This window comes from Lactuca sativa, chromosome 3 (genome assembly GCF_002870075.4).
Source record: "Lactuca sativa cultivar Salinas chromosome 3, Lsat_Salinas_v11, whole genome shotgun sequence".
Classification (NCBI taxonomy): Eukaryota; Viridiplantae; Streptophyta; class Magnoliopsida; order Asterales; family Asteraceae; genus Lactuca; species Lactuca sativa.
Genome location: NC_056625.2, coordinates 164491542 through 164517174, shown reverse-complemented (window position 1 = coordinate 164517174; position 25633 = coordinate 164491542). Strand labels below are relative to the sequence as shown.

At 38.0% G+C, this 25633-nt stretch overlaps 1 protein-coding gene across 2 annotated transcripts; it reads right to left on the bottom strand.

The window, feature by feature from the left end:
- Positions 1-331: 331 nt before the first annotated feature.
- LOC111880200 (F-box protein At5g39250) lies at positions 332-2005 on the bottom strand. 2 transcript variants are annotated; one of them, XM_023876611.3, is made up of 2 exons: positions 1898-2005; positions 332-1318 (listed from the first exon to the last, which is right to left on the bottom strand). In XM_023876611.3, exon 2 carries the CDS (start codon positions 1260-1262, stop codon positions 504-506), a length of 759 nt encoding a protein of 252 aa, XP_023732379.1. In that variant the 5' UTR covers positions 1263-1318; positions 1898-2005; the 3' UTR covers positions 332-503. The 2 variants fall into 2 exon arrangements, with proteins under 2 accessions (XP_023732379.1, XP_023732378.1); XM_023876610.2 differs by having other exon boundaries at positions 1805-1935.
- Between the last annotated feature and the right edge of the window lie 23628 nt (positions 2006-25633).

The following is a 25633-nucleotide window of genomic DNA, read 5'->3' as shown; positions in this document are numbered from 1 at the left end:
CCAAGTTAAAAAAAAGTTGTGAGAGATTTCCTTCTACCACGCTACCAAAGGGACTCTATATGCAATTTGCACACTAATACACTATATTGCATTACATATCATTAGTATTTAAGGATAACGTATTATCAGAATTCAATTATAATCAAAGAAAAGACTAGCACCAAAATTCAAATTTTACTTTAGATAACATGTTTCTTTCTTATTTGATTATAAACTTATACCATTGGCCCTTAAACTATGATCCTAAAAAAGCACATTCCCTAAAATAAAATAAAAATACTAAAACTACATTCCTTCTACATCCAATTTGTACACTTCATCGCACAACACATTTAACAAATGTAAACAAACTTCAACCATACAAAACAAACATTTGACATAGTTGCATCAAGTACAAGAAATTGTTCATATCTTTCCATCATAAACACAAACAAATATCTACAACAATCATCAACAATCAAAAAGACCAATTTACCCTTATTCAATCAACAACATGTAACCAATTACTTCCAATCAAGCATATCCAACAACCAAAGCACCTCATCCTCCGAATTAGCAGCATCACAAAAGTCCATTTCAACCCCAAACACATCAATGATCCCTTCCTCCCCATGTTCCATGAACAACAAAGAAATCCAAGCCCTAATCCCAGACACAAAAGGGTAAATCGGGGAAAACACCAAGTAATCAAACGCAAGTGCTCTATAAGCAGATCGGTCAATATAGTCAAACATTGACTTATTGATTATACAAGCAACTTTATTGGTGTCTTTTCTTGATACAAGAACAGAAACACTAACAGTTTGAGTATAAGGAACAGCAAACTTTGGGTCAACAGGTAAAGTCATTTTATATTCTGGACCTTCTAAATGATACTTTAGGGTGTCACAGATGCCAGGTGGCGGGGTCCACATACCCTTTCGAAGGGCGGGTCCTTGAATAACTTGTGAAAAGAGTATTTCATCATCTGCCCATATGTCAATGTAGAATTCAAGGTCGTTTAGGGAGATTCTTGGGGGTAAAAGTGTCCTTCTGTGTTCACGTTTGTAGAATGTTTTGAATAATTTGTGGTATGTTACAGGAGGTGATGGATTTTTGCATGTTGAAGGCCATTTTCTTGCACATAGACATTTCCAGAAGTAATCATCTTGAGCTATTTGTTGCCAGTGTTTGCATACAGACATACAAGAAGCTAAATCAGGGCCATTTAGTAGGGGGAAAACAGCCTTTAATATTTCATCAGATGACATATTATTACTCATTGCTTAGAGCATTTGGTAATTCGTGAAGTGGGTAGTGGTTGACTTGTATGTTTGACCTGCAAAAGATTTAGAAGCTCTGTTTACTTTCTCCTATTTGATTCTGTTCATGACAAGACATTCATCACATGATTGACTAGAATTATTCATCAATTGAGTCTTATATCTTGTAACAAAATGATATGTTGTAATGTTTGATGAGATTAAAGATACAGCGCTTGAATTCTACTTTATCTAAGAAAATGAAAATGATAACCAGATCAAACTGAGCAAGACACCATTTTTGAACACTGGTATACAAGGTCAACCAAAGATGAACAAAAGCGTATAATCCACCAGTATAATACGACTTTCATATATCAACGAATGTAGATATCAGAATGAAATCACGATCCGCATATACATACCGGATAATTCCAATGGATTGCGGTCGATTCAATTTAGGGTTTCTTTAGCAACTATACTTTTGGAACCAAAACAAAGGAAAAAACCTAAAATTGATATCAATCAAACACTCATAGAAAGAATACAGACGAAATAATCACCGTTTTGTCATGAACCGAGCCTTGATTACAAGATTGTTAAGATCAATTTCATGGCAATCAACGACGTAAAATAAAAAGGGGCGATGGAATCACCTTTGGTTGACGAAAGACAAAAAGCCCTAGAAAATGACGACGATGGGCGAGAAGGTATTATTTATCGAAATGATTACGTGGACGTCGTAATCTGATGGTCTCAATTGCTTCATATTATTTATCTTTTCTTTTTTATGTTAGATCCTTTCTAATCCTTATTATAAATTTGTAATAAATAAATTAGATGTGAAACTATTATATAAGCTTATTTAAAAGAAAAATTAAATATATAATTCAAAATATTTGAGAAGTTTGAATTTATAAGAGAAATGAGAAAAATATTGAATTATAAAAATTAAAGTGTTTTTTTTCTTTTAAATTTAAACAAATAATTTAAATAAATAAATAAAGGAAATTAATGAAACTTTAATTTAGTAATTTTGAAATTAGAAGGAAAGTTTATTAATGAAATTGATATGCATTTATTATTATATTTAAATAATATATCGAATTTAATAAAATGAAAAAAAAAACCATAAAATAACATGTTGAATAACAATTAATTTAAAATAACAAAAAAAATATATGTGGCAAAATAAATAAGAATGTGACATACGACAAAAAAAAACTTTATTTATTAGACTAGAGGGAGTTGTAACACTCCTAGCATCTTGTCATGTCATTTTTTTGAGTGTCATATCATTTTTTTTTTGTCTTGACACCTAATTCTTAACATTTCATAGGGAGTGGTAATACTCTTATCACTTAATTTTTTACTTTTTCAAATTTAATTAAAATTTATTTTTTTAATACATAAGCATTTAATATTACATAAATTCTATTTTTTTAATACACAAACATTTAATATTACATAAAATTTATTTTATTCAAAGGACAACACTTAATATTTAAATAGAAAATGTTATATTAATTTAAAACATAATACTAACTTAAAAGGTTTCTATTTTTGAACAAAAAGTAGCAAGTTGCTTATACTTTGGGACAAAAAAACCATGTAGCTGAAACTTTGGGGATTAATTATGTAAATTCTTTATCTTCTTCATCAACAAATTTCATCAACAAAAATGAAAGCTTTCGACACTTCTCAAGTGCCAAAAATGGAGGGATTTTCCAATATCAATTCAATTAGGGTAGTTTATTTCTTTCTCTCACTTCTCGTCATGCATATAACGAGTAAATTATAGCGACATCCCTAGCGAGTGGTAGAGGGTGGTGTGCTCCATCCTTAGCACCTTTAGCGAGTGAGGTAATGACCCCCACTCCGTTTAGCCTTAGAGTAGATAAATTTATTTTCCTATTGACAAGTGTCATAATATTAGAAATCCTCATTAATATTATATGCCACCTTTCATGCTTTATGTCAACCTATTAATTCTCTATTTCAAATTTTTAAAATTTAAAATTCTCACTCTAATTACATTAAATAAATAATTGATTCTTAATTTCAAATTGTAACGACCCAATTTTACAAAGAAAAAAATTTCACTTTTGAGTTAATCAAAACAAATCTCATAAACCACAGATTCCCAAACATATGTTTTCAAATTAACATTCATTACGTATTTGTTTTCCTTTTTAAAACATCCGAGGGTCCCAAATACATTAAAAAGAGAGATAGAGTGCGCGCCACATCATCATGCTGGGCCCTTGCCCTTGGGCTCAAAAGTACCTGAAACAAATCAACAACCTGTAAGCGAAATGCTTAGTAAGTTTCCCAGAGCATACCATACACATTCACATACACATATCATGTTAGAAAATTACACATATCATGTTAGAAAATTAAAGCTACAAACATGCCACATAAACCATGCAATACGATCCAACAAGAATGCTATGGGCTACCCCGCATGGTCTTTACCTAGGACTGCCATGGGCTACCCCACATGGCCTTACATCCAATGTCATGGGCTACCCCACATGGTCTTTACCTAGGACTGCCATGGGCTACCCCACATGGTCTTATATCCAATGCCACAGGATCCCCCCAGGGTCTTCCATACCAACATAATATCACATAACATATCAATTCATAAATGAATAACACACACATAACATGATCACATAATGGGCCGACCTTGGTGCCGTAGACCTACAGGTATGGTGAGAAGACTCACCTCCGTCCGATGAATACAAATACTGCACTCCTAATAATCCGCAACCTCCCGAGCTGAATAATAACAATAATAATATAATCAATGATAAGACCTTAAATTACCCAAGGAAAGGCCTAACCTTCAAACCCTACCCCAAGGCCCAAATACCCTTTTCTTGCAAATGGGCCCCAAAATCCAAGTCCAATATCCATAATGGGCCCTTTGGCCTAATAAAGCCCAACCATTAAGTCCTCGGCCCGAACATGATGAAAAGGCCTCTCACTCATAGAATCCATTCAAGCTCAACAGCCAAATGAGGCCCAAAGGCCCAAAACAGCTTAGGGTCCAACTGAGTTGCATACGCCCAACGTACCTCCTTGGTATGTGCAGCATACTGATGGTCTAGGGACTACGCGCTGCGTACAGACAGTTACACCCAATGTACAACCGTATTAAGCATTTCTCCCGGTAAGTGCTTAATGCTCGAATCCCTCACGTCCAAAAGTTAGATCTAAGTCTGAAAAGATGTCCTAAGACATAAAATTGGCAACTTTATGCCCTTGCATGCCTCATACACACCCAAACCACTCCATTAAGACCTTTCCAAGGTCTTTTACCCATGCTTGAGGTCAAATCTCTCATCAAACTTCCATTTTTATACTTCTAAATGACTAGGGGACCTCAGATCTGACTTTTATATCAAAAGGGAAGGCTTAACCCAACAAAAGAGGTCCAAAGTTCATAAAAGGGACAAACCACCAAAACCCTAGATAGATCTAAAGATTAGAAAGGAAACATGCAAGCTTTTTACCTCCAGAAGCTTTGCAAGATGCTTTTGGTGCAGGATCTTGAAGCACCCATTTGATCCAAGCTTGCTTGACCACCCTTCTTCTTGAAATACACACAAAAAGGACACAAATGCACTCTTTAAGGCTTAAGAATGATCTCACAATGTTTCCAGGAGTATATGGATGTTCTAAGGCTGTGGAGGCTCTCTAGGGTTTAGTCCAAGGAACTTAAGGTTGTTTAAATAGGCCTCAAGTCCGGATAATTAGGGTTTTGCGACCCTGACACGTACGCCCCACATAACTTAAGGTAAGCCCCACGTACCTTGATTCCTTCGCGACCACATCCATGCAGTACGCTAAGCGTACACTTAAGTACGCCCAACGTACTTAAGGGACCATTTATGCAAATATTATAATCCTTAGGGTTTTAAGATGTACCAAAATTTTGGATGTTACAACTTGTAACAACCCGAAATTTTCCATCGCCGAAAAACCCGTTCTACCCGTAAAACTCGCCGTTTATCAGTTCATTCCGATTTCGTTTTGGGTTAAATTATTTAAACTTATATGTTTATTTGATACTAATGAGTGTCTAAACCCCTTAGGAACTCATGAAATTAGCCCAAAATGTTTACTTTAGAAATTTTAGAAACGTCCCCGTCGGGTAACGACAACTTAATCGGGTGCGACCAAAAGCCCTGTTTAATGTCGGTATCGGGTAGAATTCCATCGTGTCCAAGTTTTTGGACCTATTTAAACGTGTTCCAGCTTTCATTTGAAGCTTTTTCTTCCTCTCTTTACTCTCTCTCTAACCTCTCTCCTAAATCCAAGTTTAAGGGTCCAAATCTCAAATTTAAGGCTTCTAATCACCAAGGTACCTCCCCTAACTTGTTATGCAACCCCTCTAGCCTTCAAATTCGAGTTCAAATCATGGAATAGGACCACATTCATGAGTTTACAGCCCTGGAACAGTCCTAGTCCGTGAACTCATGAATGTGGTCCTATTCCATGATTTGAACTCGAATTTGAAGGCTAGAGGGGTTGCATAACAAGTTAGGGGAGGTACCTTGGTGATTAGAAGCCTTAAATTTGAGATTTGGACCCTTAAACTTGGATTTAGGAGAGAGGTTAGAGAGAGAGTAGAGAGAGGAAGCAAAACCTTCAAATGAAAGCTGGAACACGTTTAAATAGGTCCAAAAACTTGGACACGATGGAATTCTACCCGATACCGACATTAAACGGGGCTTTTGGTCGCACCCGATTAAGTTGCCGTTACCCGACGGGGACGTTTCTAAAATTTCTGAAGTAAACATATTGGGCTAATTTCATGAGTTCCTAAGGGGTTTAGACACTCATTATTATCAAATAAACATATAAGTTTAAATAATTTAACCCAAAATGAAATCGGAACGAACTGATAAACGACGAGTTTTACGGGTAGAACGGATTTTTCGGCGATGGAAAATTTCGGGTTGTTACATTATCCCCCCGTTAGAGGGAATTTCGTCCCGAAATTCAAATATTTAGATACAGATCATGAATTGGAATGAGATACGGTTGGATTTGCTGCTCTGGGTTTTCACACTCCCAAGTGGCATCGGGTCTCCGCTTGACGTTCCAGCGAACCCTCACTATCGGGACGCGTCTTGATTTCGTCGAGTAGATACTTCTTAAGGACCGAGACGTGAAGTACCAGAGGAATGTTACTAAGTTCTGAGGGTAGCCGAAGTTTGAAGGTTACGGAATCGATCCCACAAGGGTCGCGAAGGGTCTAATGTATCACGAGAGAAGTATTTCGCTTTTCCAAAGCATTTCATGTTTTCTCTGGGATAAGGCTTTCAATAGAATACAAACTCCAACAAGAAGGTACATCTTCTTGTGGCAGAGTAGCTAAGGGATTGATGATCCTGAAAGAGATTTCTGGGACCTGTGGGTTATGGGCCTACGGGTATGGTTGCTTTGTTTACTACAAGATCAAGGAAAATGATTTGACCGAAGGGTACCACTACGAACTCGTGGTGATCATATCAGATCCTGATCGCAGTATTGGATATATCATCTTCCCAGAGGTTCGGTTACGAGATAGTTCCAAGAATTAGGTCAATACGAGGCTTGACTAGACGTTCGGAAGGAATTCTCAAGGATTCTTGGGAAAGGCATCGGGGAAAGAGTTGCAGACTTCCTATTTCCCGAATATCACACGGACGGGGAATGTATGGGAAACTTTCTAAACTTTGATACACGAAGATGCGAAGGTTGGATTTAGGTTTGATGCCGAGAATTATGAGAGTCGGTATCAGAAGAAAGATTCAGACAGATGACCCTTTCGAAAACAAGAATAACAGCATGAATGAGACTCAGTCATTACATGCCAATGATCGCATCAAAGCTTTTCATGAAAAGTTTACTATTGGATCGAATGGAAAGGAATAATCATCCGAATTGAGGATAAGATCTAAGGCTATGACATTAACGTCCTCTTTCTCACTGGTTGGTCATCTCGACGGTACACGTTTCGATTACTAACGAAGGATTTAGTTTAGAAAGATATTTGAATAAATGGTTAGCAAATTCTTTCAGCATTAGAATCGAAAAGGACCACGAGCACAAGATTCATCGAGGAGAAGTATACCTATGGCATCGGTGGGGTTGGCGGCTGTCCTTTCTTGTCCCATAGTCAGGACTCTCCCGGTGTTGCCAGATGTTACTGCCTTAGGACAGTTTCGTTTATAATGTCCGACCTCTCCACAACTGTAGCAAGTTTGACCGATACCAACTCCGGAAGCTTGACTATCTGATTGGGTTAGGGTTCTGCAGTTTCGTGCTAGGTGACCTTCCTAGCCACAGCTCTTACAAAACTTTGCACGACAAGGGCCAGGGATACGATGGTGGTAGCTACATCGGTTACACCACGGGAGGATACCGGCATATCCGGTGACAGGTGCTTGGGCTGAGGAACCTACAACAGATACAACAACAGGGGTAGTGGCAGCGTGGACTGCCACTATCTGCTGTTTCTTCGAGGGTTCGGGGGAAGACTGACTCTTCTTCTTATTTTTCCAAAACTTTCTTTTCTCGCCACTCTTTTTTGTTGGCTCCGAAGTGGTGTCAGAAGTGGTGTCTGCTTCTTCTTGGTCATCATTGTGATCGATCAGGGTTTGCGCTAGACATTTGGCGCTGTCATAGGTATCTGGCTTCGCCGCTATAACATTCCCTTTTGTTGGCTGGGTTAATCCCCAGATGAACCTCTCTACCTTTTTGCTCTCCGGGGTAACCATTCCTGGAATAAGCAGTGCTAAGTCATCAAATCTGGATGTGTAGGCGGCGATATCGGAACCTTTCATCTTCAGGTTCCAGAGTTCATGCTCCAGCTTCTGGATTTCACCCTGAGGGCAATACTCCGCGCGCAGTAGTTCCTTCATAACTTCCCATCCCATAGCATTGGCTACAGGTAGAGTAAAGGATTTGACTCGGCCGTTCCACCAAGTCAAAGCTTTATCGATGAGCGTACAGGCGGCAAATTTTACCTTGTCGGATTCCGAACAGGCACAAATCTCGAAGATAGATTCGATTTTCTCTAACCACCGAGTTAGAGCAATGACACCCCTTATGCCATCGAAGAATGTGGGTTTTGCGTTCATAAAGTCTTTATAGGAACACTCCTTCCGGTGTCCTTGATTACATTCTGGGTTTTGGGTTTGGGAACCACCCCCTGAACCACTGGGGTTTAGTTGAGGTAGGATGGCTGATATTGTGGCAGTAATGGCTGCCTGAAGTGTTTCCAGATAGATTTGAAGAGGAGGTGGTGGCGGCGGAGGGTTGTTGGTGTTCTTCGAGCTAGGTCTCTTTCTTGGAGGCATCTTGATCTAAAAAGATCAGGAAATAGAGGATCATAAGTCCTCTGAATTGAATCAAGAGATATGGATCAGGGGATATCTCATCAAGACAGATATAACATTATATTAAGCGATAAGGCAGGAAAGAGTTATCAAGGCAGATAATTTTATCGCTAGAGGAATGATCAAGGAACAACGCGTATACGAGGATTTCTACAAAGGATCGGCTTGAGAAATACTCCCATAGTATTTCATGGTTCGCTGCAAAGACGGCTCGTTGTTTGGGGTATTGGGTAAGTTTTAGGTATGCTGCGTACCACAGTCACTCCCAAGCACATGTTGGCCGTGTCTCGAATGAATATAGTTGGCCAGGCTATATTGATCCTACACACGACTACATAACTGCCCAGGTTTAACCGCAGCGTACAACACCCATTTACTTATATTTTGTTCTACTTGTAGTACGGATTTCGACGGTCGGGTATACTTGTATACTTTAGAAAATACTTATATTTGTAGAGTACACTTTTAGTTCAGAGCACTTAGGCCCCTTAATGTCTATAGTCTTATACCATGTAAGTTTTGGTATACTAGTTCACTATAAACAAGGGCTCTGATACCAATCTGTCACACCCCGAAAACCAAAGGCGGAATCAAACCCTAGAAATTCCAAGCCTTGAATCAAACCCTAGAAATTCCCTCTTATGGTCCTTACTTTGTTCAAAATACATTTCCAAGCCTTGAATCAAACCCTAGAAATTCCCTCTTAATTGATACAAGCCATTTTGCACCATAAACCACCCCACCATGAGTTTACGGCCGTAAACTCACGGGGAATGGGTCTTTAGGGCCGAAAACACTCCTATGAGTTTACTCTTGAAGAGTAAACTCCATTCCCTAGTCATACAAGTCCTTAAACGCCACCCGGGTCCTTCCAAACACTCAAAATGGGGTGTTTCCGCAACTAGGAGTGTATGTCCCTAACAAATAAATTAATCAAATTCTAATTAGATACAAATTTATATCATTTGATAATCCATAGGAATCTTGTGCATTCGCGAACCCAGAACTAACGCTTAGGATCCAAACCGACGCGTTTCTCAACCAGTGAGTTCATACCCCTACCCTTTTTCAATGGTTTTTCAAATGTTTTCAGGGGGGAATACAAGCAAAGGTACAAGGAAATCTTGTACTTAAACGTATTTTCAGTTCAAATGTTCTATTTCATGTATGTTTCTAATGTCGAAAAATCGTGATAACTAATGATTTGAATTGCAGGGAAAACAGTTAGACTAAAGTCAGATTTCTTTAAAAAGTGTTTTAAACTATATTACTTTTTGTAAAAGAAATCATACTAATCATAACTAAGATTAATACTAAACGAATACGAATATAACCAGTAGGATAGTACGAATACAAATACGAATGCGAATTATGAATATAACCAATAGTATAGTACAAATACGAATACGAATACGAATACGAATATAACCAATAGTATAGTACAAATACGAATACGAATGCGAATACGAATATAACCAATAGGATAGTACAAGTACGAATACGAATACGAATACGACTATAACCAATAGGATAGTACGAATACGAATACGAATACGAATATAACTATTAGGTTAGTACGAATATGAATGCGAATACGAATATAACTAATAGGATAGAACGAATACGAATACGAATAGAAATAGGACTACGAATGCGAAATAACGCCTTTGGATGACACCAAGACTTCGAATATACAGTTAGTGTACGCCTTGAATGTCACCAGAGTTTCGAATTTAATACGAAAGTACACCTCTGGACCTCTACTGAGTTTCAAATACATCCGCCTTAGAATGTCGCCAGAGATACGAAAATACAACTAAGTTAGTAGATGATAGACATTCGAATGTAGAATAACTAGGAGTTTAGAATACTTAACTAATATTACGAGTATGGTAATCATTAGTACTTCGAAATTAAATTTAAGAACCAACCCCGACACATGGGAAAATATGGGATTTTCCTGAAGTAACATAACAACTAGTAACGAAATTAGAAACGAATAAAGTAACAAACGAATAAGTAAACTATTAGGAAAATATGGGATTTTCCTGGAATGACATAGCAAACCGTTTTCGAATTTGTAACAAAAGATAACTAAACTCTTTTCATAAGAAAAATATGGGATTTTCTTGAACAACAACTTTTTCAGAAAGCAAAGGAAACTCGTTCTTTTCAAAATTAAACCGCTTATGAACTCACCAACTTTATGCTGATTTTCAAATCGCTTGTATTCTCAGGTCAGCGTTAGACAGGTACACCGCCACCTTTTGGAGAAGACGGAGCGTTCCGAAGACTCGTCTTTACTTTTGTTCATATGATATATGTATAACACTTGTATAACTTTTCTTTCAAACAGATGTAAACAATATTATGTAATGTAATGTTTTGTGTTTACTGTTTTACTATGTGCATTGGATTTGATACTCAACACGGAGTCAACCCTGGAAATGTTTCCGCCTTTGGTTTTCGGGGTGTGACACAACTGTTGAATTAGATGTCTAAGCCCACAACTATTATTGGTATGTATTTGACCCGAGAGTAGCATGGTCCATTTGGGTTGCATATCATCAGGACAATTTGTTAGGATGGACTTTTGAGAGAAGGTTATTTATGGTTTATTAATATATTATAAGTTATAATATATTAATATGAAATCATATGTTTTAATTAGTATCGATCAAGAATTAATTTGGAATTAATTTAGTGATCAAAAGAGACTAATTAAATCTATGGGGACTAATTATGATAATTAGTTATATTTATATGTGTTGGGCTTACGACCCATGTTGGACCAAGTTTATGTATGGATACATACAGAGTTGGGCCACATGAACCATGGATCATAAAACCCATGGGTATGGATTATGGGTTATACCCATGACCCTTGGAATCCTACATATAAATAGGTTACTCCATAGCCAAAACACCACTTCTTTTCTTAGAGAAATATTGAGGTGTTTTGGTGCATGGAATTCTCTCTCAAGAGCCACCTTTGTCCTAGGTGTGTTGTGATTCCATTTGAGGCATTTCATACTATTGGTGCTAAGCTCTTAAGGCCAAATACATCAAGACTTCAAGCCACATAAAAGGTATGTTTCCCTAACTAGTATATTATATGGTTTATGTCAAATGCATGCTAGTTATAGGTTTAATGCCTTGGAAACCATTTGCATGTATAATTAGTGAAAACATAGATCTAAGGTATTTATGGTTGTATGTGCACCATAGGATGTTGTATTATACCAAAACCCAACAGTGGTATTAGAGCCATGGGTTGTTTTCTACTATATTTGATGCAAATGTATTTTTTTCAAGTTGATGAAAAAAAGAAAAAAAAAACATGAAGTTTGTCAAATTTTATGATAATTACTTGATTTTATGAGAAACTAATTATTTGTAAAATTTGAGTCACTTTAATACAAGAGTTGAATTAGGTCAATTTATTAAAAGATAGAATGATATGATTATTTTATTTGTTTTAAAAGTTTGATCTAAGTGGTTTTAAGGAGTTACAAATTTTTTCATAAAATTTTGGAACTCAAAAGTTTTTTTTTTTTAAAGTTATGATCTTAAGAGTTTTGAAACTTCCATAAGTTATGGATGTGAAATGTCTCATTTATTAACTCTTTAGGTTATGAAGTCCAAGAGTCTTCAAAGGATAATTGTCAAAGTTTCAAGATTTGTATTAGTTTATATGATTATCTAATTTCTTGAAAATTGTTGATGTGAATTATCTTTACTTATGAGTTTAATCTAGATCATAGAAAAAATATTTGATTATTGTGTTAATTGGAATATTTGATCTTAATGGTTTTTATGAACTCCATAACTTGTCCTCAAGTTATGGAAAGTGAAGAGTTTTTCTTTTTAAAGTGTCATTAAGTCTCATAGGTTATGAAAATAGAAGAGTCTCTATTTTTAATGTTATCATTAAATGATTTAATGTCTTCCATAACTTGTCCTCAAGTTATGGAACTTGAATTTTTTTTTCATTAAACCTTAATTAAGCTCATAAGTTATGAAAAAGCCAAGAGTTTTGAAAGGTTTCAAAACTTGTCCTCAAGTTTTGGAATTTGTAAAGCTACCCCCTATGTATACTTTAATTCCAAACTAGACCTTAGAATTTTAAAAGTTAAAAATCAACCCTTATACTTTATAATATTATAAGTTAATAATATATATATATATATATATATATATATATATATATATATATATATATATATATATGTATAAGAGTAAAGTCAGTCTTACCGTTAGTAGGCCTCATTCACAAAGCCGGTCTATAAGGGGGGTATAAGGTTACTGCCTATAAAATGGCAGTTTAATGGGTGTCCACTCTCACCCACCGCTTCCTTAACCGGTGGAGGGTCATTAGCCGAACGGGTAGGACAAGGACTATAATTCTCCCTTCATTAAAAGTATTAATGATAAATACTAAGTACCTAAACCTTTTATAAATACCCAATCTTAGTTACTTAGGAAAATGTGAAGAAGGTGCTAATCCATGAAATTACACTTTGCACTTTGTTTAAGTCGGTTAGTGGAGCGTGTGTGGTTAACCGACACACTAACTCGTATTTAACAAGGTAGGAAAAGGGTAACTTAATGTTTATCATAGTATTGATGGAGCGTGTGTGGTTAACCGGCACATCGATTGAGGGGTAAACACTTAAGGGTGCCAAGTAATTTGCATGGTTACTTCACACCTTGTTTTGTGATCCTCGGCATCTCAGTCACAAAACCTGAAGGGCACACTCGAGATTGAAACATGCCATTGAAAAGTTCAATGAATCTCAAAAGATCTAGGAGTTTCAAATCCAATTAAAACCTAATAAATTATTTCGTTTTTCATGGTCGAAATTGGTGAATCGTCATTCACCTACCTTCAAATATTCTATAGCTTGGATTACGACATCCCTCTTCCAAGTTATAAAATAGTTTTTTGGGTCCTAGCCTTAATATTTCATATTGGGTGTTATATTAAGGACTTTAAATCAACTATCTTGAATATCTCCCAAAAGATGTCTAGTTCAGACATCTATGATCTTCCCAAATATCTTGGAGCTTGACTTCCTCCACCTCCTTCAATTATTCTCCCTAATCCACAAGTTCAAGGTCACTCAAGCCCTATTGGCAAGGCAATGTCTAGGTGTGATCACATCTTGGAGATGAAGTCACATACTGACAAGCCGGGAGAGTTGGGTGTCAAAGTCTTAAGAAAGTTAGTGGTTCAATAACTTTCTAAGTCACATAGTGAGTTCCTTGGGACTCCTATTAAACAGACTATGACAAGACCCTTAATGATCTTATCTATTTGCTTGGTGCTGCTAAATCAGAAATGATTTAGTGTACTAGTAAAGCAAATTTGATTAGGAGATCAACTTCCCAAAACTTTATGGACAGGGACAATAGTGACACAAGAGATCTAGAAAAGCATTCTCTTCCCAATGGAAAGGGATTGACCATAGTCAACTCGGTTGACCAAATGGTAAAGAGAAAGGCTAAGTCTGAGATAGTCCCATGTACTATTACCTAAGGGTCCATATGGTCCTATTGCCAAAAGGAAAGGGCATTGGTTGCGAAGCTGTCAATTTTACCTGAAAGATCATAAGGCTAGTAAAGTCAATAAGTTTGACTCTATTTCAGGTAAGGTCCACTATCTAACTCGGTTAAGTTTCTATTCTGAGATTCTTATTACAAGATGTGACTGGGTCACATGTTGATGTTTAAGAATCAAAGGAAAAGTGAATGAAACTTAAAGAAAGAGTATGTTGAATCTGATCGCGAAGATGGATTTCTATCGTTTGATTGAAGATTGGATTCTTGAGCTACTCTTAGGAGTTGTGATAGATTGCTAGGAAACAAGTAATAACATAGTTTTCATTTCAAGTTACATTGTAAGGAAAAAGTTTTTTCCGCATTTTAAAATAAATAAAAGTTTGTTTTACTTTATTTTTATCTCCTTACAATGGCATTCATGAAAACTTTATGTTTGTATGTTTATAGCAATATTGAAAATATGAATTTGATTCGTTCATTTGTGGTAGTGTCTAAATTTACCAAATAATGAAAGATTCTCATCACCCAAGTTTCAATTGGACCGAAACTTGGAATCATGCAAGTTGTATAGTATGATGAATGAGAACTTTCGAGCATTGGAAAAATTAAGACTAACTACTTGTTCACATGGATGTGTGAGTCAAGAGAAGGACTAAGGGATCAAGTACACTTTCTTGTGCACTTGTCAAAGTCCACCACAAAATTTGGATAAGACTATTCGTCATGATTTACTAAGGTTTAGTAAATATGATTATACTTACAAGCTTAAGTATAATTCTGAAACATTGGAAAATTTTCAATGTATGACAGAACGAATAAGAAGAATCAAATTAGGCAGATGAATAAAAGTTTCTCAAATCTGAAAAGATGGGAGAGTACTTTAGTATCATGTTTTAAGGTCATCTTAATGATTTTGAGACCTTATCACAATTCATCCTCTAAGTACATTCTGATAGTTAAGAAGAGGAGTTATGAATTGTTGAAGTGGTTAAATCAAGAAGATTATTCATACTTCATTCCAAAACAATTCATAGAGTTATACTCTAAGATTGTAACTTGAGTGACATGTCTTAAAGAAGGTTTAAAAAAATTGTCAAATGTAAGAGTAAAAGTTTTCTACTCTTGTATATTTGAAATTGGTAAGTTGTGATGTTTTGGATAAAACAAAGACCAACTAAGGCTAATTGTGTTAAGTGTCTGTCTTGATTAGAATCCACACTATCTCTTGAATATTTGGCAAGAAAGTCGTATAGGTCAAGGAGACAGTGGGAGTCTAAAAGATCCTGAAAAAGGTTTCAAGAAGTAATCAAGAATAAAACCTGTATTTCATGGTTAGCACACAAGTAGAGGTTTACAACCTATCGTGCTGACATTTCTATGCCCAGTCCAGTTAATTTGGCTACACATTTGAGTTCTACATGTTCTCAATTGTTTGCATAACTACTTGGAAGCAATGGTAGGCCCTTGAGTTGCCAGGTGGCAAGAAGTTAAGATTGCACAAGTTCAATCCATATGAGTTTGGATTTGTCATTATCCTTGTCTTGTGATTATGGTTTTGACAATTCACATGGATAAGAACACATAAACCATGAAATCTAAGTGTCATAAGGTTTCTCTTCGATTCATGAAAATGATGGTAAGGAAACTCTTTCACTAAGTAGATTTTGAGTAGATAGCAATTGCGGGAATGACAAAAGGTCTAAACATTATGATTACGACATCCCTCTTCATAATTGTTTAGACACACATGTGAGCTATCTAAGAGAGGTGTATGATATTGATAAACTCTTATCAAGGCAATCTAGTATCAGAAATCTGAACTTTAGTAAGAAAGTCAATAAAGTATTGATTTCTAGAAGTTCAGTTGATTTCTGGGTACATGTCAAAGCTAGTGGGAGCATGATAATTATGATAAGTATTGCAAGTTAGCAATGTTAATTATAGAAAACAAAAGTTTCAATTCGTGAGGTTGCAGGAGTTGAAAAAGTTGTTTTGCTATAATTAAGAGAGAGGAAATTATACTTCATCTCAAATCTAAAAGCTTAGATTGAGGTCTTAATCGTATTTAGTCAAGAATATATATGAATTTCATGTTGGGATGGCTCAAAATAAGGAAATCCTATATATGGGTTCATTATTTGCGTTCTAAAATTCTATTATGATTACGGCATCCCTTTTCATAATCTGAATTATGAGAACTTGGCAAATAGAAATGGAAATATTATAGCAAAAGACTGGTTTAGTCTTTATGTGAGACATCATGAATCGTGTCCCATATGCTTCGGATATAGGATCGATTACATGTGCTATATTCACTCTTTCTAAGTTTTTCTAAATGCCTGGGGCATGAAGAAGGGAAAAAGGTCTAGAAATTGATATGACTAAAATGATTAAGCAATTGTTGAGGACAATCTAAGGTTTACCAAAGATTGGTTGCTCAAGGACAGTTGGAAGTATAATATTAATTCTGGAAGGACCATATTAACATAATCTGTAAGGAGGCAACTCTTGTTCAGAAGTGATAGTCAAAATGGAATATGGAAATGCTTCAAAGTTAGAAAGTATTCAATCTGTATGATTAGGAAACTTAATGCAAGAAGGATGTTTCCAAGGAGTTGATCTCCTTTGGAATACTCTGTAATGATTGTTGCCAAGTCTTTGTGAATTTGTGCATAATCATTACAAGAGGATCAATGCATATAAGTTTAGAATCTAACAGATTTCAGTAAATGGCATGAATTTGGAATTCTTGGATTTGCAGTAAGATTTGGGACTGTGAAATGAGAATCATTGGAGTTATGTTCAATTGATCTATTTCACAAAGTAAAGATCATAGACAAACATTGTATGCATACTTGGTGTGTGGCATGACTAGTGTTTAGAAAAACATAGTGTACATGCTTGGAGCATGGGACAACTATTGTTTTAATTCAAGAATAAAGTTGATAGCTGAAACAGTATACAATGAATAATGTGTAATCATATGGTGATAAATAAAAGGTGTTTTATTTATATTCATAAGTTCTGAGACCATATTGGATTCGATTATTATTGTGTTTCACTTTGCATGTTTTGACTTCCAGAATAACTAGGTCGTTGTTCTGATTGACTAAGTTATTCAAACCATCCACAATCGGTCATATGTTGGAAGTAGATATGAATCAATACTGTCATGGGTTGGATTTGTAGAGGTCTAAGATGTTGGACAAGGTGGTGCTACAACACTCATGAGTTCTCATAAGTTCTGAGTATTGGATTCAACCCGCGCTCATTGGAATAACTTCATGGATTTTATCACGAGTGATCATGAGACGATAATATCTTATATTCTTCAAACCTAGAGATATGAGTTGTTACTATGAGTTGGTTATACATTGATTGCACGAAAACGCATTGGTAACTTGATGTTATAAAACGTGCCTTTGTGTATGATTCAACAAGTAGTAGAACAAGCCATATGAGTCGAAGTTTATCCATTGCTTTTACCTTCGGGATAAAAGCTATATCTGTGGGCCCCTCGATGATTTGATGATGACAAATGGAAGTGCTCAGCCGGGCCAGGACTGATTTGATTTGTTCAATTAGTCAGTTGTCATAAATCGGAAATCGGGAAATAACAAATGGACAGAGAGAATGATAATAATCCATGTCTCAGTCCATATGATATCTTGAATGGAGGAATATATGATCCCTTATCTAATGGACGCGTCATTGATTTGTTCAGAGTTCGACAACGACTTTAAGAGCTACGATTGCTAGTCGGGTTATGAAGTCGTACTTGCAATAATAGTTTTAGACTTATCCAAGTGGGAGACTGTTGGATTAGATGTCTAAGCCCACAACTATTATTGGTATGTATTTGACCCGAGAGTAGCATGGTCCATTTGGGTTGCATATCATTAGGACAATTTGTTAGGATGGACTTTTGAAAGAAGGTTATTTATGGTTTATTAATATATTATAAGTTATAATATATTAATATGAAATCATATGTTTTAATTAGTATCGATCAAGAATTAATTTGGAATTAATTTAGTGATCAAAAGAGACTAATTAAATCTATGGGGACTAATTATGATAATTAGTTATATTTATATGTGTTGGGCTTATGACCCATGTTGGACCAAGTTTATGTATGGATACATAAAGAGTTGGGCCACATGAACCATGGATCATAAAACCCATGGGTATGGATTATGGGTTATACCCATGACCCTTGGAATCCTACATATAAATAGGTTACTCCATAGCCAAAATCACCACTTCTTTTCTTAGAGAAATATTGAGGTGTTTTGGTGCATGGAATTCTCTCTCAAGAGCCACCTTTGTCCTAGGTGTGTTGTGATTCCATTTGAGGCATTTCATACTATTGGTGCTAAGCTCTTAAGGCCAAATACATCAAGACTTCAAGCCACATAAAAGGTATGTTTCCCTAACTAGTATATTATATGGTTTATGTCAAATGCATGCTAGTTATAGGTTTAATGCCTTGGAAACCATTTGCATGTATAATTAGTGAAAACATAGATCCAAGGTATTTAGGGTTGTATGTGCACCATAGGATGTTGTATTATACCAAAACCCAATAACAACTCTCCCCCACTTGGACTAGACTCCACCCTCGAAGTCTGTGGCTGAAAATAGATCGGGGTAATGCTCCCGCATCTCCTCCTGTGGCTACCATGTCCATTCGGAGCCCCTTCGGTGCTGCTATTGCACCTTTACCAACTTCACTTCCTTGTTCCGAAGTCCCTTCGTCTTCATGTCAAGAATGGCAACCGTCTTCTCGACGTAATTCAGACCCCCATCCACCTGAATATCATCCAAGGATATAACCGCAGACTCATCAGCAACATACTTTCGAAGCTGAGACACGTGGAAGGTGTTGTGGATCTGACTAAGCTCTTCTGGAAGCTCTAAAAGATAGGCTACTTTGCCCACTCTGGCTATGATCCTGAACAGGCCTATAAATCGAGGCCCTAGCTTGCCTCTCTTACGAAACCTGATAATCCCCTTCCAGGGTGACACTTTCTGTAAAACAAAATCCCCCACCTGAAACTCAAGATCCGATCGTCGTCGATCAGCATAACTCTTATGATGGCTCTACGCGACCCGCAACTAGTCGCGCACCTATTGGATCAATCCGGTGGTCTTGAGTAGCCCCTCCGTGCTCCCCATCACCCGATGTCCAACCTCGTCCCAACATATTGGGGTCCTGCACCTCCGACCATATAACATCTCGAATGGAGCTCGCTCGATACTGGCATGATAAATGTTGTTGTACGAGAACTCTACCAGTGGAAGGTACGTATCCCAACTTCCTCCAAAATCCAGCACGCATGCTCGCAACATGTCCTCCAATGTCTGGATCGTCCTCTTACTTTGACCGTCATTCTGAGGGTGATATGTTGTACTGAAGTGTAGTCGAGTACCCAGTTCCTCGTGGAACTTTTTCCAAAACCTGATGTAAACCGAAACCACTGACACCGGCACCCATACCTACCCACCACTTCTCGAGCATAGATGTCTGCCAAATTTTCTGCGGATATACTTTCGGAGATCGGAATGAAGTGGGCACTCTTTGTCAGTCTGTGCACAATAACCCATATGGCATCCACTCCCCTCGCCGTCCTCGGTAGCTTCGTAATGAACTCCATAGCGATCTCTTCCCACTTCCACATGGGAATGGGTAACGGCTGAACCTTGCCATGAGGCCGCTGGTGCTCGGCCTTGACCTTCCTACAGGTCAGGCACTACTCCACAAACCAGGCGATCTCCCGCTTCATGCAGGGCTACTAATAACTCAGTCTCAAGTCCCTATACATTTTTGTTGCACATGGATGTATAGAAAACATGGACTTATGCGCCTCCTCTAACAGTCTTTGCCTCACCCCCTGCCAACGGTACCCACACTCGGCCACACTGAGTCAAATGACCGTGGCTATCCTTGACAAACAAAGGATACTGACCCCAAATTTTGCTATGCTTTCCAGTTCTCCTTCTTCACCCCCTCAACCTGAGCCACCTTGATCATTTCCAACAAGGGAAAAATCACTGTCATCCTCATACAAATGTCCCTAATTGGGGACCCCGTCGCCTTGCGACTCAAAGCATCGGCCACCACGTTGGCCTTCCTTGGATGGTATAGGATCTCGCAATCATAATCCTTCAGTACATCCAACCATCTCCTCTACCACATGTTAAGGTTCTGTTGATCCATCAAATACTTTAGACTCTTGTTATCGGTGTAAATAATAAACTACACTCCATACAAATAGTGCCTCCAAAACTTGAGGGCAAACACCACCGCCCCCAGCTCCAAGTCATGCGTGGGGTAATTTGCCTCGTGAGGCTTCAACTGCCTCGAGGAATAAGCAATCACATGCCCCCTCTGCATCAACACTGCACCCAACCCTAATATCGATGCATCACATTATACCACTAAATCATCCAACCCCTTAGGCAATACCAGGACTGGAGCCTTGCATAACCTCCTCCTTAGGGTCTCAAAAGCCTTCTACTGATCCTCACCCCACCAGAAAGTCACATTCTTCTTGGTCAAACGGGTCAATGGCACGACAATCTTGGAGAAATCCTGGATAAACCTCTGGTAATAGCCCGCTAAACCCAAGAAGCTACGAATCTACGAGGCATTCCTCGGTACCTCCTATCGCATCACAGCCTCCACCTTGGCTGGGTTAACCGAAATACCTTCTTGATTAATGACATGCCCCAAAAACTGCACTTCCCGCAACCAGAAATCACATTTGGAGAACTTTGCATAAAGCTTATCCGCCCTCAAAGTCTCCAACACCTCTCTCAAGTGCTGCTCTCTGGTTTTGGAGTAAACCAAGATATCATCAATAAAAACGATCACTGACTGATCCAACATCGGTCTGCACACCCAGTTCATGAGATCCATGAACGCTGCCGGGGCATTAGTAAGCCCAAATGGAATCACCACAAACTCGTAATGCCCACAACGAGTCATGAAAGTTGTCTTCGGTATATCTTCATCCCTAATCCTCATCTGATGATACCCGGACCGAAGATCAATCTTGGAGAACCAAGATGCACCCTGAAGTTGATCAAATAAATCGTCGATCCTTGGCAAAGGATAACGGTTCTTCACCGTCAGCTTGTTCAGTTCCCTATAATCAATGCACATCCTATGCGATCTGTCCTTCTTTTTCACAAAAATGATCGGTGCTCCCCATGGAGAACTACTCAGATGGACGAACCCTCAGTCTAGTAGCTCTTGAAGCTGCGTAGATAACTCATGCATCTCCGGTGGTGCCAATCGATACGGTGCCTTGGCTATCGGAGCAACACCCGACACCAAATCGATGCGAAACTCCACCTGCCTCTCTGGAGGCACCCCATGCAACTCCTCGGGAAAAACATCTCGAAAGTCCTGAACTATCGGCACACTGTCAATATCCGCTACCGCCTCTATTCGTGTATCCGAAACATAAGCCAAAAATCCCGTGCAGCCCTGCTGCAAAAACCTCCTGGCCCTCGCGGCTGAATAGAGGGTTGGACCCTGCGAGACCCTCTCGCCCTGAATGACTAGCTCTCCCCCCTCTTGGGGTTCGGACCTGGACCAACTGTCGCTCACAATAGGTCATTGCCCCATTGGCCCCCTAGCCAATCCATCCCAATGATTACCTTCAATCCTTGCAATGGTATGGGAACTAAATCGATGTGAAACCTCTCGCCATGCACATTCAGGACGTAGACCTGATATACCCTCGCATCACTCATAGTGCGATCATCTGCAATTTCCACCTCGAGTGGGGTATCCAGAGTCCCCGACGTGCCTCGAAACTTCTTGCTAAGCGCAAGAGACACAAATGATCGGGTAGCACCCGAATCAAAACAAAACATGAGCCGACATACCATTGACCAAAAAGGTCCCTATGCAAAACATAATACATACATATAAGCAATTATCCAACACAAGATAGAGAAGAATAAACACATACCAACCACTATGTCTGGTGCTGCCCGAGCCTCCTCGGTAGTCAGCTGAAAAGCGCGGCTTTTCACCGCTGGAGCTTCCGCCTTGACAGGGCGACCGTCAATAATCCTTATAGTGGCGGGCGTGAGTGCCGCCACTGATCCTCCTCCTCCTCCCAACAACCTTGGACAATTGGACTTTTTATGGCCTGTCTGGTTGCAATGGAAACATAAGAGACCCTTCTTGGGGCAATCCTTACTGATGTGGCCCTGCTGACTACAAGAGTAACATCCTGATATCTCGGCTGTCTGACAAGCCCCACTATGAAACCTACAGCACTTGGCACACTGGTCTCGACCCTGCTGGCCCCTACCCGAAGAATCATAGGTCTTAGGTTTTTTAGCCCGAGCCCCTTCTGCCTGTACCTGCTCAGTCTTCCGCTTCGTGCGGGACTCCAGCTCCATCTCCCTCTCACGAGCCTTCTCCACCATCTCGTTCATGGTTTTTCACCCTGTAAAGCTCACAAACTCCCGAATATCATCCCTCAACATAACATGATATTGAGTCCACCTCATCTCCTCATCCGCAACATACTGAGGAATCAACAAAGCTCGCTCACGAAACTTGGCGGTGATCTCCGCCACCGTCTCAGTGGTCTGTTGTAGCCCATGAAACCCCCTCACCAACCGCTGCACCTCAATAGTTGGTGCAAACTTCATATCGAAACGTCGAACAAACTCAGCCCACGACATCTCAACCACACCAGCTACTCCCACCTGGCTAGTAACCTCACCCCACCAATCTCGGGCCTTGTCCGTCAGCATACAGGAAGCAAATCCAACCTTTGCCTCCTTTGGGCAAGAACTCGTGTGTTGGGCATTCTCAATGTCCGCTATCTAGCGCCTGCTCACAATGGGGTCCCTGACCCTACAGAACTCTGGAGCTCCATATGCCTTGAACTCCCTAAACTAGGGAGTTCGAGCTTCGCCCTGACCCACAGCAAAATCGGCCCTGAACTCTGGAGCTCACAATGGGTTCCTTTGAGATTCATTGAACTTTCAATGGCATGTTTTAATCTCGATATGCCCCTCTTGTTTGTGACTGGGATGCTGAGGATCACAAAGCGGGTGTGAATAACCATGCAAACTTACATGGTGCCCTCACATGTTACAGTCACCTATTCGATGTGCCGGTAAACCACACACGCTCCACCGAACTATGACAAACATTGAGTCACCCTTTGATACCTTTGCTTAGAACCATTTAGTGTGCCGGTAAACCACATACGCTCCACTAACGTCTTCGCAAGGGCACAAAGTGTAATTTCATGGAGTTGCATCAATTCACTTTTGCCTAAGTAACTAAGATTGGGAATTTGATGAAAACATTTAGTTACTTTAATACTTCATTATACTTATAATGGAAGGTTTTCGTCCTATCCTACCCGTTCGGCTAACGACCCTCCACTAGTCAAGAGTGCGGTGGTAAGAGTGGATACCCATTCAATCGCCATTTTATAGGCAATTTCCTTAAACACCCCTTATAGATCAGCTTCGTGAATGAGGCCTACTAACGGTAAGACTGACTTTTACTCATACATATATATAATGTTAGACTTTTAATGTTATATATAGTATAGGATGTATTTTACACTTTTAAAATATTAGGTGGTTAAATTTAACAATTATACTTTTAATTCAATTAAATTGTAAACCAAAACTTTTATGGATTTATTAATTCTGTTAATTATACACCTTAATTAATTAATAAAACCATAAGGGTGTGATTTGAACCTTTTCAAAACTATACTAGAGTTTTAGAATTCAACATTCCTAATTAAACTTTTACTCAACTTTTAAATTCCAAAACTTGAGGGCAAGTTTTGAAACATTTCAACACATTAGGGTTTAGAACTTAAATATAGATCAAAATTAAACAATTTAATCAAAAGTTAAATTCCAAAACTTGAGGGCAAGTTTTGAAACCTTTTTCAAAACATTAGGGTTTTAACTATTTAAATTTCAAAACAACAAAACTTTTGGGTTCATTTAAACTATAAAACCTAAGGGGAAAATATGAAACTTTTCATAACAACAAGGATCAAATAACAAATAATCTAAATTAACAATTAACCACATAATTATCCAGATTTGATACATTTAATGATTTCTTGCAAAACAATTTATCAATTTAGTCAAAATAATTAATCAATTATCACATAAGGAAACAATTATCTTATTAATTGATAAATATCTTCAATTAGATCAAGAATATAGTCAAATATATCATAAAATCGGATTTATATTGATCTAATATGATAAGGTAACTATCCCAAAGCAAAAACAGCAAGAAATCCCAAGATATACTCCATCTGACGAGTTGACTCGTCGAGTCTGCATGGACTCGGCGAGTCCAGCCTCCAGAACACCAAAAATCGAATTTTTCAGATATACAATGCATCAATACAATTGAAACCAGTCTAGGCTCTGATACCACTGATGGGTTTTGGTCCTAAGAACATCCTATGTGCTCATACAAACCCTAATGCTTGGATCTAGGTTTCTCTATTGTACATGCAAGTTATCCAAGGCTATAAACCCTAATTCTAGCATATGGAAATTGATATTAACATATAATTAGGTTTAAGATGTTACCTTGATTGTTATGTAGTAATAACAATCCCAATTCCTCCTTGTATTGACTTTGGAAGGCTTAGAGTCACAAGTGTCACTCCTCTAATGGTTCACAAACACCATAAGCAAGAGGATGAAGAGGAGAGAGGTTGGAGGCTACCAAAACCGTGTGAAAACCCTAGCAAGAAGCTTAGCCACGTTTTTGGTCCTTAAGGGATCTATATATAGTTAGGCAATTAGGGTTATCTAACATGGAAACCCTAATTTGGTTGCTTAAGCCCTAAGCAACCCATAGACTCCTTTAATCAAGCCCTTGGACGATTTCCTTATGAGTTTCCCATTAAAATCCGTCCACCCCTTGATTCAAGACAATCCATGGCCCAAATTGCAATTATCTTATAATTACAATTCCAGTCCCTTAAGTTTAATTAATCTCTTTTAGTCACAAAACTAATTACCAATTAATTCTTGACTAATATTAATTAAACAATATGATTTCTCCTTTAATATATTATTCTCATAATATATTAATAAATCATATTTAATCCTTTCTCTCCATAATTCATCCTATCAAGTTGCTTTGGTGAAGGCAACCCAAAAGGACCATGCACCATCGGGTCAAGTACATACCAAAATAGTTATGGACTTAGACACTAATCCAACACTAGGTTTCTCTATTGTACATGCAATTTATCCAAGACTATAAACCCTAGATTTAGCATATGATAATCAATATAACATATAATTAGGGTTTATATCATACCTTGATTGTTATGTAGCAATAACAATCTCAAATCCTCCTTGTAATGACTTTAGAAAGCTTAGAGTCAAAAATGT

Excerpts from the sequence above, each read along its gene's own strand:
- LOC111880200 (XM_023876611.3), bottom strand. The coding sequence starts at position 1,262 with ATGAGTAATAATATGTCATCTGATGAAATATTAAAGGCTGTTTTCCCC.